A 16,512-nucleotide genomic window follows, 5' to 3' on the forward strand; every position below is an offset into this window, starting at 1 on the left:
CACATTAAAGTGATGAAAATCGAAGTTTCCGTTTGATTAAGTATTTTCCGTATCGCAATTTGGAATTTTCCGGCTGGTTGGTTTTCAGCTGCATTAACGGCCGAAAAATACCGAAGTATAATACAGAGATTACGTAACTACACGGAAATCGCCGAGCGCCATTACGGATGCAATGACCTAATGGGTAAAAGTAAGCATTTTTTTATTTAATTATTTACATATATATAGCGTCTCAGAGGTTTTCATGGATGCATGTTTTGTCAGTATGTTAAGCCCAATTTTCCTAGGTAAAGTCTCTTTTTATGGGGAATAGTTAGATTGCATACACTTCTTTACTTGCGTTTGAAAGAATTCTGCACAAGAAGGGTCCATTTTAACTTGATATTTTTTACCCCAAGATCCAGTGCTCTTACATTTAACTTGATATTTTTTACCCCAAGATCCAGTGCTCTTACATTTTATCACAATCTAATTATGTTACAATTTACATGAATCAACATGCGGATTAAGGTAATATGGAATAAATTGAAAATCATTTTCTCGATTGTTTTTAAATTGTTATCATGCTTAGACATAGACTAATCTACTCAAGCACTTCACGCCGATTTCTTTGCTACCAAAACATTGGATAAGATAAATACCCGCCCAAAGAGAGATCATGAACAAATCGCCATATCTCACCATCCTCTCACGAGATTAAACGAGACTTAATTAATGACATCCAGCCAATGAGATTACGTTTTCCCCTCCCACCCGTATGACACTTGTAGAGACGGCGAAATGTGACATCCTGACTTGGCCTACCATGATTAAAAACAAACAGGTTCTTGTTTTAGAGCCACTTAGTACCAATGTTTGAACTAGTTTGCCGCAAATCTTGTATACAATCTTACAATCGGTGGACTTAGTCTGTTGTTTATGTACAATTTTCATAATTTTTAATGTTGTTTATATAGGCTGTACTAATTCCTGTTTCATCAACACGCGAAGAAAACAATAAAACAGTTTACACTTTTTGGAATCAATATTTATCAGAATAGTTTTGTTTAATTTCGATTGTTTATAAAAACATTCGGACAAACTTAATTCTGTGATATGCTATAATGCATCACCACTCTATGACAATGCAAGGTGGTTATTTGGATACAAGTGGATTCCAGAATGGAATTTACGGAACTCTGGGATATGATGGCAGTTCTATAAAACTACATCATGGACATTATCCGGAAACACAAGACACGTGCTACCCTGGTTACAGCAATACTTTGTCTGGAGGAAGTGTTCATTATGCCGCCGCACGTGATCCGCCATCTTATTCCGAGTCAACAGTTTACCAGAATGGATACATCCCAAATTCTACATCTTCTTACTACAAAATGGCAGGATCTGGTGATTTCGGCGTTCCTAGGGATTCAACTGGAATGCTTTTGAAGACAGATGTAATTGATTCTAATTTGACAGACAATGTGAACATAATAAATCATCGTTTTGAAACTGAAAATACCGTGACAGATATAAATAGTGTACAACCAGAGTCACAAACGCAAGCAAATAACAATACATCGGGTCTCAAACTTGAAGAAATATCCGAATTTAAGACAGACCTTTCTTTACAAGATTCAGTGTCTCCTAACAATTCATCAGAGTGTTTGACTGTTGATATTAAGGATCAAGAGACATGCAGTAAGGCGGATGACATTATAGAAAGTGAAACTGGCGGAGTTGTTGCGGAAGAGGATAACGCGCGTGGAAATTCTGAAGTTAAACCAGCGTTGTCATATATCGCTCTTATAGCTAAAGCCATTCTGGAATCCAATCAGAAAAGACTGAGTTTGGGTTCCATTTATTCTTGGATTGAAAAAAACTATCCGTATTATGTGAACAAAGGTCAAGGCTGGAGGAATAGTGTACGGCATAATCTGTCTTTAAACGATTGTTTTATAAAGGCCGGACGGTGCGAGGACGGGAAAGGAAACTACTGGGCGATCCATCCTGCAAATATCCAAGACTTCATGCGCGGGGATTTCAGACAAAGACGGCGCTCAAGGAGACGTGGTCGCAAGAAGGACTGTGACCTTGGGATGTATCACGTGACCAACGGCTACATCGGCACTTCCCCTTCGCTGGCACCGGCTGTTCCCTTCAATCCAACACCAGCACTCAGCTCGATATATTCACCCTATACAGAAGCCGAGCGCCGGGCCTATAGACTTGATGACGCTTTACTGCGTCAAAACATGAACAATCCTTTCATGAAATGGTACCATGGCAACAACAGTTATGGCAACCAGACACCCGGATGTAACACGGGAATGTATGGCAGTTCCTCACCACAATGGCAGCCAGGTTACACTGATCAGACTACGTACCCGCTCAATGCATTCTCGCCAAGGTGAGTCTCGTAAATGTAAGCTGTATTATGTAAATCAGGAAATGCTACCATGATACGTGAAATATTAAGTGAGAAAAGATCGCTTGTAATTCTGAAAACTAGTTCATTTTTTTTTAAATCGGAGCGCCTTTTGAGACTGACCATTTTCTGAAGGAAAAAAATCGGTAAATAAATATATTATTTACATCAAATGTTCACCACGTGCAAATGTACTTTTGACTTCCTGAACTACATAAATGCCATAAGTCTATCATCAAACAGTTCAGTTCAGTTCAGTTCAGTTCAGAATGATTTCAAACAAAAAGATGTTACCATAAAAAGAGAACAGATCTGTCTAAGGCTATAGGCATACACTTCTATTTTAATGATCAATTCATTTCTCAAGACAACATTCACAAGTGTAATCTATTTTTATACTATTGTTTCGTTGTTGATTTTTTAAGAACATTGTAGGTAATTTACGATTTCTTGAAAAATATACAAGATAGTAGGACATAACGCGACGGAGATGACATGAAGATACGTTTCTTTTTTTATTATAATAGCTAAACAACGTCAATTTACTATTTTTCAAACATTGCAAATCTTAGATACGTTACTGACCGGAAATGTTGTGAGTTTTGTGTAGTTAATGGTTTAGCAATAACAAGGATTAAGTTCTATTTATATTTTTATATTACCAAAATACATCATGTCTTATGGACGTTTTATACATACAAATAAACCCATAAAAGCCGTGACTAAGAAATTAAAAGTAATTAGGCCTTGAGGATCTTTTACATCAACCATTTAATTTTTTGATAACTTGTAAAAACTTATATCAGTTGGGCTGACTGAAAGATCTAATGTTATGCATTTAAATTAAGTATAGTAATCATATTGGAATAACTCATATAATGATGATGATGAAAATAATAATAATGATAGTAATAATGATAATAATAATAATAATAATAATAATATAATGATGATACTCATAATTATTAATAAAGACTTTATTTGAACAAGTTGATCTCCCATGAGGCCCTCAAAAGCTTCACGTGCAAGCATTTACAAAAACATAACAACAAAAAAGAAAAATATAACAATAATCAGTCAAAGGAAAAGTTAATTTGTTCCACTATTATATAAAGACATAACCTACTGAAATTCCATTGTATATGCAGTGAGGGAAGCTATTCCAAACACAGTAACTGTCACCAAACACAGTAACTGTCACTTAACAAAAACACAGAAGGGTTCCCTCTTTGGTTTGTAGTTGAAGTAGTTAAAGATGTAGTTGAATAGGAGAAGAATATGAATTTTCAATTTATGTAAAATGTGCATTTTTTACACAAAAAAAACAACTCTTTTTGAGATACGAGATACTATGGACGTACAAGTGATATTATCACATAATAACGTCACACTTTCAGTATATTTTGTTTAATAGAAAACCAGATCGGGTCACGTTAGAATTGTTTTCAAACTTTTGCAACTTGTTCAGTAATAATTTTTTTTAATTGTAAGGGATGTTTCGTATTAGAAATGAAAGTTTAGCAAAACCGTCTATATAATATTATCAATCTGTCTTTAAGTGTTTACTTTATTGTCCTTTTCCGTGAGAAATGAAAATATTAGCTATGTAAATTAGGACACAACTTTCACATCTTTCAGTGTTAAGTACATTTATATGTTCATTCCACTTTATGGGAGAAGAAGTCACATTTTTCGCATGTCATTTCAAACAATCATAATGTTGATAGTCCATCGGGGATTATTTATATAGACTGATAATCCCTATCAGGAATTAATGAAAATCTAATTTGTCATTGAAGTATTAGACATCCGCGGCGTGAAAATCAAACACTATTATCTCTCTAAGTTTTTCTTGATTTTTAGAGATGTGACCGCGGATTAACACTATTATTAAATCACGCTCTTCTTATCCGAAGTAAACTGTACGTATCATTTGTTGATACTGTCTATATATTACATTACAATTATATTATAAACAGGAATAAAAAAATATATCATACGTTCTGTTTGATGTTGCATTTAACCACAAAAATAAATTGATTAATTGCAGATACGGTTTTTGTTTTATCAAAACTGTATTTTCATCTTGCAAAAATGCCTGATCTGCATTAAGTTGAATTTTGGAGAAATATTATTGTGGCAGGTTTAGTCGGGCTCGACAGTTATTTTGGAAAACGTGTATCCTGGGTAAATGATGACTCAAAAAATGTTTTGTTTCGTTCTTTTTTCTGACATTGAATCAAACAAGAAATAGTCATTTCTGAAGCAAGACAGATTGATAGAGTAGAATAATAGAACGGCATTTTCCTGTTTATAAATAGATATTGAGTATAGAATACGTATGGCTGTCAGATTATCACATATTCAAGTGTAATTTCATGTATGGGAAAGTAAATGCAATTTATTTGCAATACATCGAAAAAGAAAACAGCATGCACTGCCATTTTTTTTTTTTTTTTTTTTTTTTTGTAAATGCCGACGAGTTCGCGAGAAAATGGTTCAAAAAAGTTATATGAGATATTTCAAGAACAGGAAATAGGATGCCATTTCTCATATACACCGACGAACAAATCAACATTGCATTACAGCCAATCGGCCATTTCACAATTACTCTGAAACTGAACTGAAAAGTAAGAGAGACTGAAACGCGCACGAATTGAAATTCTAGATTTACCGGTCCGATAAGGTTAAAAAAGGACGTTTTTCCAGAAGTTGGTCGATTAAGAAATTCGGATCAAAATTCGGCGTATTTGTGAAAGCTCTGGTCGATTCTGAAAGGAAAAATGAAAACAACATCCTTTTGGGCCTAGTTTTGGTTATGTATATTTGTGAAATTGCCTTAACTGACGAATCCCAATGCGGTTAAAAATCTAATACGAGGAGAAAATGTTATTAACTTAAGGCTGATTCTGTTATTGAGTCAAATAAGTATGTAGACAAGCCTTTGTTACCTTTGTCGTATCTTTTAATATTTTTATTTTGCGACAGGTTATTTCATCAAGTTGTTAAACTCGATCTTACGCTATGTTTAAATCATTCAAGAGGAATGCCTTCTCAAATCGATCTCCGTGTTGAAGGAATGTTAAAAGCTAAGGAAATTCCGTATTTGCTGTAGATTTATTCGTTAATCTGTTTCAAATCTTTACTGGATCAATTCTACTCGATTAAGGGCTCTTGAGAGAGACGGAATTCTAAACCTCTCCAACTCCAAGAACTTTCAATCAAGTGCACCCAACTGCACTGTTTATTCAAATATTACAATGTTGTTTGGAATATAACCATGTTGTTTACGAACAGACTTATACCCATATGCTTGAAAGTTTTATTATCGAATTTAAAATAAAAGCGAATTTCTGAATCATTTGTTTTTTGATTAATTTAAGATATTAATGTAACTTAAAGATACGTTAATTTGTTTTGTCTGTCCGACACTTCATTCGTCCGTTTTTTTTTTCTCAATTCTCAATAGTTTTTTTTTTCTATTTCTTTTTCTTTTTTTTTTTTTGCTGGGCGTATAAAATGAAACTTGGCTCAACAATTGTAAAGAAAATTATAATGATGTTAAAGATATTACACACGCAAAAATTAATACATGGACAATTTTAAAAATATAGCTTCGAATATCGTCGATAAAAATTAATGATAATTTGCACATATACGAAAACATAAGTGCTTTATTACTTTGTCATAAATAAATAAATATGAGTTCTTTTTTCTTCAGAAATTATGCTGCTCCAGCACTTGTGTGAACGGAGGTGACGTTGATCTCAAAAAGAGGCTGCCAAAAAAGGGTGTATCACGATGCATACTTTACCAGGAAAGGAATCAATCAATGTGTATGGCTATAGGTCCTGACTGAAATTATTGTTCTGTTTTTATCAACCAACAACGCATACAAACTAACTGTGATTTGTTATTAAGTGACATTTTTCTGTGGTGTGTGCTCAGAGGGGATAATAAATTGTAAATTTTGTAAATATAAGAAATATTATTTAATAAATGCTACTTGAAGATAATTTGTTTTCATCGTCACTAGAAGATACTAACATGTCCTCCAAAGTATATTCTGCGGATTTAGAACAGATATGTTGATATATAACACATGTCTATTATATTACTCTGTTGCGTTCAAGTAAAAAAATATTATTTCACACGTGTCTTGGATGTAGCTACTATTGTAATACAAATTCGGCCAACTTGCATAAAAGCTGCAGCGTTCACTTTCCAATTATACATGCATGCACATTGCCTGACAAGTCATTGCGAGATTATTTTTTCTCGCATTACCCGGTCCAATACCGTCACGTGTAATTTTTACGTCGCCATTAAACTGTCCTTTAAAAGTAACGTTTCAGTATTTCTCCTCTCTGATAGTAAGCTTTTGTGCTGAGGTGTATTTGATTTAAACTATTGAATGGTAAACATATGATAAAATTATCAATAATCAATCTTTTTCACAATGCCCACGTTAATACATTATCCTTGTATTAAAGGGCCATCATGACAATTAACATTAAAATATACTCTGCTTAAAATTATGGTTGACTTTTGAAGTGTTTTAAAAGTCTGTAACGGTTCAGGGAAAGAAATAATGATACTAGTAAATGATGCAGTTAGCTGACCGACCTGAGAAACAACAAACCTATACATTTGAGTTCGCCGAAAATTTCGATTTCTATGTACTTTCTACACTAGAAGTTGCATATGAGAATGAGGGGGAAAAGAAACAGTTAGCCTGGGTAATATTTATGTATTGGAACCCTCATGCCGTGCGTAACCACCCAGTGCCTCAGTCATGCAGTAAGGACAACGAATCGGCTGGTGATTACAGCATTATTAAAAAGAACATCTTAACCATTCATATCGTAAATTACAAATTTTGATATTTTATCATTAAAACTTTTGATATTTTTATGTAAATCTGGAAGCATGTGTCTTTTAAAGATATGAGTGTGCAGATTTATGTCTGAATCATTCAATATTTCCTGTATTTAGTTATCATTTTAGTACTCGATTTTAACATGAAATATTTGACCCGTAAAGTCAAAAGAAAAGTGTTGACTAGATTGTCATTTTACTTAAGGTCCGAGTGGTTATGTCAACAGAAAAATCAAGATGATTCTAATTACCACGATGTTATTCTTGTTTGCTGAGTAGGCAAACAGAAATTTCAACTTTCAAAATTGATAAAAATGGAAACGTCAAATTGAACAATTGTGTAATTGATAAAATGTCAAAATTGAAGATTTTCACTTTCAACTCGACATGAATTTTGTATATTTTGAGTTGAAATGGCGTTGAAAGTAAGTGCTTTGTCGAAACTGCTTAGGTCACTTTAACGTTAGATGTGCATTTAAACTTATCTCTACTAGGACACTAATAGCAGTCATGGTTTTGAAAAACACACGCGAAAAAAACATGACAAATTGTTGTATTAATACGCACAGTTTCTAAAGGAGTATCAATAAAGCCCCAGCGTCAGTGTGTGCTTAGGACAATGATAAGTGATTATGTACATAAAACACAATGAAAAATTTTAAGTTGTTCATTTATGTTGGCTCATTTGATTTGATTTTCTGGAAAATGTCGTTAGACCTCGCAATGCTTCAAGACAGGAAGCCTGTTCGTTCACTCGTTAAACTATTCATATACATATGATATTTGTAAATATGCATGTATTGTATTGTCACATTGAAGAGACTATAATACAATAAAATAATAATGTATATATTATATGGGGCCTATTTCAGTGTCTAAAATACAACATGCACGGAAGTGTTTTCAGCGTTATCCTATTTCACTATATTGAAATATTAGACATAAAATATCTTCCTAAAACTTTATTTAAACCATTCTTCTTGTTGTATTGTAAGTCCATGTACTTTACAGCAATTTATATTTTTGTATTTCATTCCACAGCTTCTCATTGAATATTCCATGTTGACACCGGTAACTTATTCTTAACTTGACCTTACCTTTTTGTATTGTTCTTAGCAAAACTACTTGCAGTTTATTACTCATAATTATTTTTATTTAAAACGGAGTCTGGTAAAATAAAAGGCATACGTAAATATTCTAGTATTCTCTCCAATATAAAATAAGAGAGTTGTCTTCTTTTCATGTGATTTTGTAAACAAAGTAACTGATTTAAAATGCAAATAATGCACACATGTGCCGTTTTTGACACAATACAGTCATGCAAAGTTGTTTTTAAGTACACGGAAATGTTTTATTTCTTACTTAACAGTGATTGAAGGAAAAAAGGAAACAGGATCTAAAAAAGAAAACCTTATATGTATGAAATGTTATTTACTGAAGAAAAAAAAAAGAAAATGGTCCATTGTCGACAAATATATTGTAAAGATACAAACTTTTAGGTATAACAAACTGTGGCGAATGATATATGTTTGATGAATATCTTTGAGATTTATTGATACAAATGGAAATATTTGATAACATAAAGATAATCTAAAATGGACAACTCTTGTAATGACAGTCTTAAACCTGCACGTGCGGGTGTGGCATGTTGCGCATTTTATTACTCCCTTCAAACCGACTCTGCTGTTAGTTTTCGCTAGCTGGCGTTCTATGGTTCCATAAATCTTCTAAACTATTTCATTTTTAGTAATTATAGATTTCATCAAGTTAAATAAATTCAACAGAAATCCAGTTAGCAAATGGATAAGACTATTGTCAGCAATTTGAAACAAAAATATTATCATCATTTATTTATTTATTATGCTCCCCGAAGGGCGAGCATATAGTTGCCGCTTTGTCCGTCCGTCCGTCCGTCACACTTTTGTCCGGAGAATAACTTGAAAAATAATAATGGCATTTTATTGAAACTTCACAAAATGATAGAGGCCATTGAGACAAAGTGCAGTGTCAAAGAATCATAACTCTATCTTACCTAGTTTTTTGAATTATCTCCCTTTATTATACAAAATAAGGCTTGCCCGGAGTATAACTTGAAAAGTATTAACGGCATTTGATTGAAACTTCACATAATTAAAGAGACCATTGAGACAAAGTGCATAGTCAAAGAATCATAACTCTACCTAGTTTTTGAATTACCTCCCTTTATTATACAAAATAAGGCTTGTCCGGAGCATTACTTCAAAAGTATTAATGGCATTTCATTTAAACTTCACAAAATGATAGAGGTCATTGACGGAAAGTGCAGTGTCAAAGAACCATAACTCTACTTTACCTAGTTTTTGAATGATCTCCCTTTGTTATACAAAATAAGGCTTGTCCGGAGTATAACTTGAAAAGTATTGATGGCATTTGGTTGAAACATCACATAATCATAGAGGCCATTGAGACAAAAGGCAGAGTCAAATAATCATAACTATACCTTACCTAGTTTTTGAATTATCTCCTGTTATTATACAAAATAAGGCTTGTCCGGAGCATTACTTGAAAAGTATCAATGGCATTTCATTGAAACTTCACAAAATGATAGCGGCCATTGACGGGAAGTACATTGTTAAAGAACCATAACTTTGCTTTACCTAGTTTTTGAATTATCTCCCTTAAATATACAAAATAAGGCTTGTCCGGAGCATTACTTGAAAAGTATTAATGGCATTTCATTGAAACTTCACATAATGATAGAGGCCATTGACGGAAAGTGCAGTGTCGAACAAAGAACCATAACTCTACCTAAACTAGTTTTTGAATTATCTCCCTTTATTCAATTTTCTTCCTTTTATTATCACTATTTTGTTTTGTTTCTAATATGTTATTCCCCATATTGGGACAAGCACATGCATCGGGGAGCATCGTTCGGTTTTACCGATTCCTTGTTTATTTATTTATTGTCTTTAGTAAATTCAAGATAAAAAATTAGTCAAGAGTCTAAAACTCACGAAAAAAGTCTGGATAAAATTTCATTATGATGCTACCGAACCTCAACCAATTAGCTCAAACAAGTAAAACAAGTAATTTGTATCAAAACAGTCCGAGCATTATTTCACCAATTGTTTCCGCTATTGCGTTCAATGCACACGTTGGTTACAATATTTAACCCTTGACCTGCTGGCGGCAAGTGACTCTGCCTTTGCGACCAGTGCAGACTAAGATCAGCCTGCACATGTCTTCACTGTTTGCAATTCAGTCAGTATCTTTTTGGTAAGCATTCCTTTTAACAGTTAATGGTACTGTCCAAACTGAAAGATGGACAAGTTCATTATAGAAATTTAGTAGGGTAAGGGTTAAAACGCACCGCCAAAAACATTGTTCCTCTTGGCTTAACGGGGAGAGACACAATCTCTAAAACATTACTGTACATAGCTAAATTTCAATTTGATTCTTGTATGCTTTACTAAAGTCCTAAATATCATGTGTCTTTGTTTCGCAGTTGCAATTTCCCCTTGTCAGAAAGGGAAGGGACTCACTACAAAGCCTGTTATAAACTTTGGTATTCAACTATCACAGCTTAAAAATATTACGAAACTCAACCCTTTCTTGGAATTTTCGGCCCAACGGCTCGAAGAAAGACTTATCTACGGAACGACTTCTTATGGATTATATATAAATAAGGTCAATAGACTCTGTTTTCTTATCAGCGAATTATTTATGTATTTAAGCGTATAATGTCTTGACCTCAAAATGTAAAACAACCAAAGTGAAACAGGTCATTTTGATGTGACGTCACTGCACAAACAGTAGAAGGTGTCAGGTGCCCAACGGAATGTATAATATGTGCATTTCAACGGAACTGTAAAAGTTCAAAGATTGGTTTAACGGGACATGTTTTATATGTCCTATTTATGCTCCTTTTCTTAGTTTAACAGTCAGAACAAATATGTATTTCGAAAGAAATGTTAACTTTGTGCTCAAACAGAATTTAAGTTAAATGAGTTTCAATAATGCGTCATTGTTTGACCTTCGTAAAATGTAATGTTCTACTCTGTGGTAGGGATCACAGCTGACAAACGCATCGTCCTGAAAAAAAAATCTAGCAATGTTTATATCGTTGCAAAAAAAGCAACGTAACACATAAAAGTAATGAGACACTACAAGTCAGACGGACGACAATTTCTTTCTAGATTGTTATTTGCAAAATATCGAAAATTTTGACAATAGTATTCTAGGTTCACGAATAATAATGATACAATCGGATATAAGTCTACATAGTCTTCTTATTAGCTCACCTGAGCAATGCTCAGGTGAGTTTTTGTGATCGCTCGATGTCCGGCGTCTGTCTGTCTGTCTGTCTGTCAACATTTAGCTTGTGTATGCGATAAAGAATATTTTTCAACTGATCTTCATGAAGTTATGTCTGAATGATAACCTTGATAAAATCTAGGCCAAGTTCGAAAATGGGTCATCTGGGGTCAAAAACTAGGTCACCAGGTTAAATCAAAGAACAACCTTGTGTATGCGATAGAGGCTGTATTTTTAAATTGATCTTCATGAAATTTGGTCAGAATGATTACCTTGATTAAGTCTAGTTTGAGTTTGAATATGGGTTATCTGGGTTCCAAAAGTAGGTCACTATATCAAAACAAATAAAAACTTTGAGTGTGCGATAGAGGCTGTATTTTTGAATTGATTTTCATGAAAGTTGGCCGGAATAATTGCCTTGATTAAATCTAGACTGAATTTGAATATGGATCATCTAGGGTCAAAAAGTAGGTCACTAGGTCAAATCAAAGAAAAACATTGTGTATGCGATAGAGGCTGTATTTCTCAATTGATCTTCATGAAATTTGGTCAGAATGATTGCCTTGATAAAATCTAGGTCAAGTTCGAATATGGTCATCTGGGGTCAAAAATTAGGTCACTAGGTCAAATCAAAGAAAAACCTTGTGTATGCGATAAAAGCTGTATTTTTCAATTGATCTTCATGAAATTTGATCAGAATGATTGCCTTGATAAAAATTAGGTCAAGTTCGAATAAGGGTCATCTGAGGTTAAAAACTAGCTCACTAGGTCAAATCAAAGAAATACCTTGTGTATGCGATAGAGATTTATTTTTCAATTGGTCTTCATGAAATTTGTTTCGAAAAATTTCCTTGATGAAATCTAGGTTGAGTTTGAATATGAGTCATCTGGGGACAAAAAGTAGGTCACTAGGTCAAGTCAAAGAAAAACCTTGTGTATGCGATAGAGACTGTATTTTCCAATTGATCTTCATGAAATTTGGTCAGAATGATAGCCTTGATAAAATCTAGGTAAGTTTGAATACGAGTCATCTGGGGTCAAAAACTAGTTCACTAGGTCATATCCAAGAAAATAGTTGTTTAAACTCAAGAGACCACATTTTTGGTCCAGTCTTAATGAAAATTGGCCAGAATGTTTGTTTCCATGAAATCACTAGGTCAAACATGTTTACACAGTTATGGTATGTTTCTCAGGTGAGCGACCTAGGGCCATCTTGGCCCTCTTGTTTCTATATTGAAACTTGAGGAATATTCTTTGGAATCCAAGTCTGATGTGATATTAGTATGGTGAAGCCAGTACATTATTAGCAAAATAAACTGTTTTGAATAATCAAATACATAATGAAATATTTTGTCCGAAGCATTGGTTGCAAAGATCTGTTAAAAGTAGACCCATTATCTCGTTATGCTTCTTTATTCGTTAATGGGAATCAACTTTTCATTAACAATAGTCTCTGAATACGTACAGATTATGTAAATGTGGAAGAGACTTAAATAAACTAATAAACTAAACTGTACATGTATAATTTTATGTATACTAATTGTAAACACATTAAAAAAAATTACTTGTCCGTAAGTATTGACCTGGCACTCATGAGTATTCCGTATATTTCCGTAAATTAATTTTCGGTGTTCGAACATAAATAACGATAATCATATAACTAGATATTGCATATATAATTATTAATTGATATTCTGTCGCAAGTGCAAATAGCTGTGCGGACAAAGCGTTTAGCTGCCAATATCAGGGTTGTGGGTTCGAGTCCTACGTCTAACCATATCTTTTTTGTCCCCAAATTTTATATGCAGACTTACTACTTATTTGATCAAACGTATCGTGATATTCATGGTTCATTTATTAACGGTAATCATATTTATAAATGGAATAAAATTGTTTTAATAGTATTGTAGATAAAAGAAAGACCAATAACCTGTCACCAGCGATCCAGAAAAAAATACTACAAGAGAAAAGAATTAATTTTTATGAAATATGATACTAGTACATAAAATAATGTAAAAATAAAACAGGTATCGGTAACATTACAATACATTAAAGTAAAAAAAAAGGTCTATGTGATTTTGAACCCGTGGTAACCTGCGTGGATACCTTACCTCTACGCCAACGTGTCATCGGTTAATTTTATGTGTTACTTTAGTAATATACAGTAGGTCTTTCAGGATACAAATATTGCGTAAATTAACGAAAACGCCCGAAAATACTGGCGAAGATTAATGAGTGCCAGGTCAATACTTACGGACAATAAAGTGCCCAATAATAATTCCATGTATTGCTAAAATTATAAAGGATATTTTAACCTTTACATCGACTTATAGTCGTGAATGTTCATATTTCAAATTTATCGTATATAAAAATAATCAAGCATGAATTCAAAACTCCCGCAATGATATTTCAGAACCTTTTTGTGATTAATATTTTGATGATTTTTATGCAGTTTTAAGTTCAGTTTATTGTTTTAAGGTAGCATAATTATAGCATTTTATGAGATTTTTATTCATTAAATACTAAAATGTTTTTGATTTATTTTGTTTATAAAATATATACACAAAACAAAACTGGTCATAGTGTGTATGACTACAAAAAGATATAGGTCTTTCAAGGGAGGAAAATAACGATCATCTTATGTTTTAAAAGCCTTGCTCCCCTGTACGTTACCCTAATGTTTCATTGCGTTTTATATGATTCTCATATATACAAATATATATATATATATATATGTAAATGTTCAAAGAAAGGGACTATGAAGTTTGTTTTTGACTCGTACTTATATGTACAAAGAGAGTGCTTCTGGTCACTCCAGACAGACCTCCAGCTTATCGTGAATCTAAATTCGCTCGGGAACTGATTTGTCAACATGAAGCACTCTTTGTGGCTAATTCTTTACTTATCCACTTTAAGTAGCCTAATCAGATATGTATCCTTTAGGAGATTTTAAGCAAAATTGCCAAGGGTGGGATGTTTGTACCAAACAATCTTAAATTGTCCAAACTTCGATCTAGCGAGCACGAACATTGTACTAAATTGCCAAATTATGCTATTGTTTGTCTTATGTATCCAGTTCTGACACCTGAAAGTTGTATATCAAAGGTGGAACTCGGGTTGATTCCAAGCTCCCACTGCAGACGACAGTTAACAAAACTTCCGGGAGCGTCAATTTAGGCGCACTATTTTTTATCCTCCTCTCATATTTGTGTTTTCTTCCCTCCTTTATATCAGTATATTCACGGATGTCTTTTGAAATTTATACCTCGCTACCGTTCATATTGGACGAACCTGAACATAAATATTTTTGACAGACAAATATTTTCATCAATACAGACATATTAGATGAGAACGTAACTTTAAATGTTGCAAATTTGCCCGTTTTTTAGGCGTATACTGACTTCTTTTTGCAAGTGTAAGCAATATATTAAAAGATTAATAAGCAAAATACACAGCAATTTATATTATATTGTTTTTAACAAAACATTGCTTCTGAATTTTGCGAAGAAAAAAAAAAGGTTAAATAGACGCAATTGTTTGTACATTGTATATCAAATTTCGGAGCAATGTATCTAATATACTGCTTTTATTTTTCATTATACATAGTTTCTGAATTCTGCGAGAAAGAAAAGAGAAAACGCTGAAATAGACGCAAATATTTGCATATCAAGAAAACGCGAACACAAGCGATAGTTCTGCATACTGAAAGTGCGTAAAAATGACGCCATCTGAAACTAAAAATTGAGCCGCGCCATGGGAAAACAAACATAGTGCATTTGCGACCAGCATGGATCCAGACCAGCCTGCGCATCCGCGCAGTCTGGTCAGGATCCATGCTGTTCGCTAACGGTTTCTTTAGTTGCAAGAGACTTTGAAAGCGAACAGCGCAGTCTGGTCTGGATCCATGCTGGTCGCAAACGCACTATGTTGGTTTTCTCATGGCGCGGCTCAAATAATTTTTTTTTTCAGATGCTATAAGAGTGATATCACCATAAATGTTTTAGTCGTTTCCAGTTACTAATGATACTTATTTTCAAAATCTAGATTATCAGACAAAGTGTCACGTTTATTTTGCGATGAGCATTTGTCTTTTTATAAGAATACTAAATATATAAAATAGAAGACAAGAACGTGAAATGTATGCATACACATTCGTCGGACTTATCTTACTGCCTTTAAAGTCACGGAAACGTGATGAGTTCCATATTGTTCATGTCGATATTTTTTTCATCTAAAACTAATTTCAAACATAAAAACCCGTTTCTTCGTTCTTTTAAATCGTATAACTATTATGCCTGTCCTTTCTATAAAAACAATTTTATATAGAAAATATTCAATGACTTTGAAATAACTTTGATGTAGGGTCGAATTGGTAACATTTATAATTTCTTGTTTTACTCACGTTTATTATCATTATTATAATTATTATTGTAATTATTATTATTTATTATTATTATTATTATTGGTAGCAGTAGCAGTAGCAGTAGCAGTAGAAGTAGCAGTAGAAGTAGCAGTAGAAATTGCAGTTGTAGTTGTAGTTATAGTTATTCTCATCAAAAATTATTAAAAGTGGTTACATAATTATTTGCAGTATAATATAACATGTTTTTGTGATATATTTTACTTTATATTTAGTATTATTCATAATAATTATGTCCAGCAGTGAAGTATGAATAGAGAAAATAAATTTTACGACTGAAGAGTATAATATTATAGAGATATTTAATACAAATATTTCCCCAATCATTGTATTTTAGGCAAGAAAATACAGCGCTCAAGGTAGTTTTCATCATTTTTTTTTCTAGATTTTTCATTAAACATTTTTTTTTTCAAATTTTCAAAATACACTTAGAAAATTCGTCAAATAAAAAAGATAGGGTCTCATGCCTGATTTTTTGCTACACTGATTTGTAAAACTTCAACCTTTCATT

At 33.1% G+C, this 16,512-nt stretch overlaps 1 protein-coding gene across 1 annotated transcript; it reads left to right on the forward strand.

Moving 5' to 3' along the window:
* The first annotated feature begins 859 nt into the window (after positions 1 to 859).
* LOC123529871 (forkhead box protein fkh-2-like) lies at positions 860 to 6,414 on the forward strand. Its single transcript, XM_045310436.2, has 2 exons — positions 860 to 2,392; positions 6,132 to 6,414. Exons 1-2 carry the CDS (start codon positions 1,104 to 1,106, stop codon positions 6,157 to 6,159), a joined length of 1,317 nt encoding a protein of 438 aa, XP_045166371.1. The 5' UTR covers positions 860 to 1,103; the 3' UTR covers positions 6,160 to 6,414.
* Positions 6,415 to 16,512: the final 10,098 nt, after the last annotated feature.

This window comes from Mercenaria mercenaria, chromosome 13 (assembly GCF_021730395.1).
Source record: "Mercenaria mercenaria strain notata chromosome 13, MADL_Memer_1, whole genome shotgun sequence".
Classification (NCBI taxonomy): Eukaryota; Metazoa; Mollusca; class Bivalvia; order Venerida; family Veneridae; genus Mercenaria; species Mercenaria mercenaria.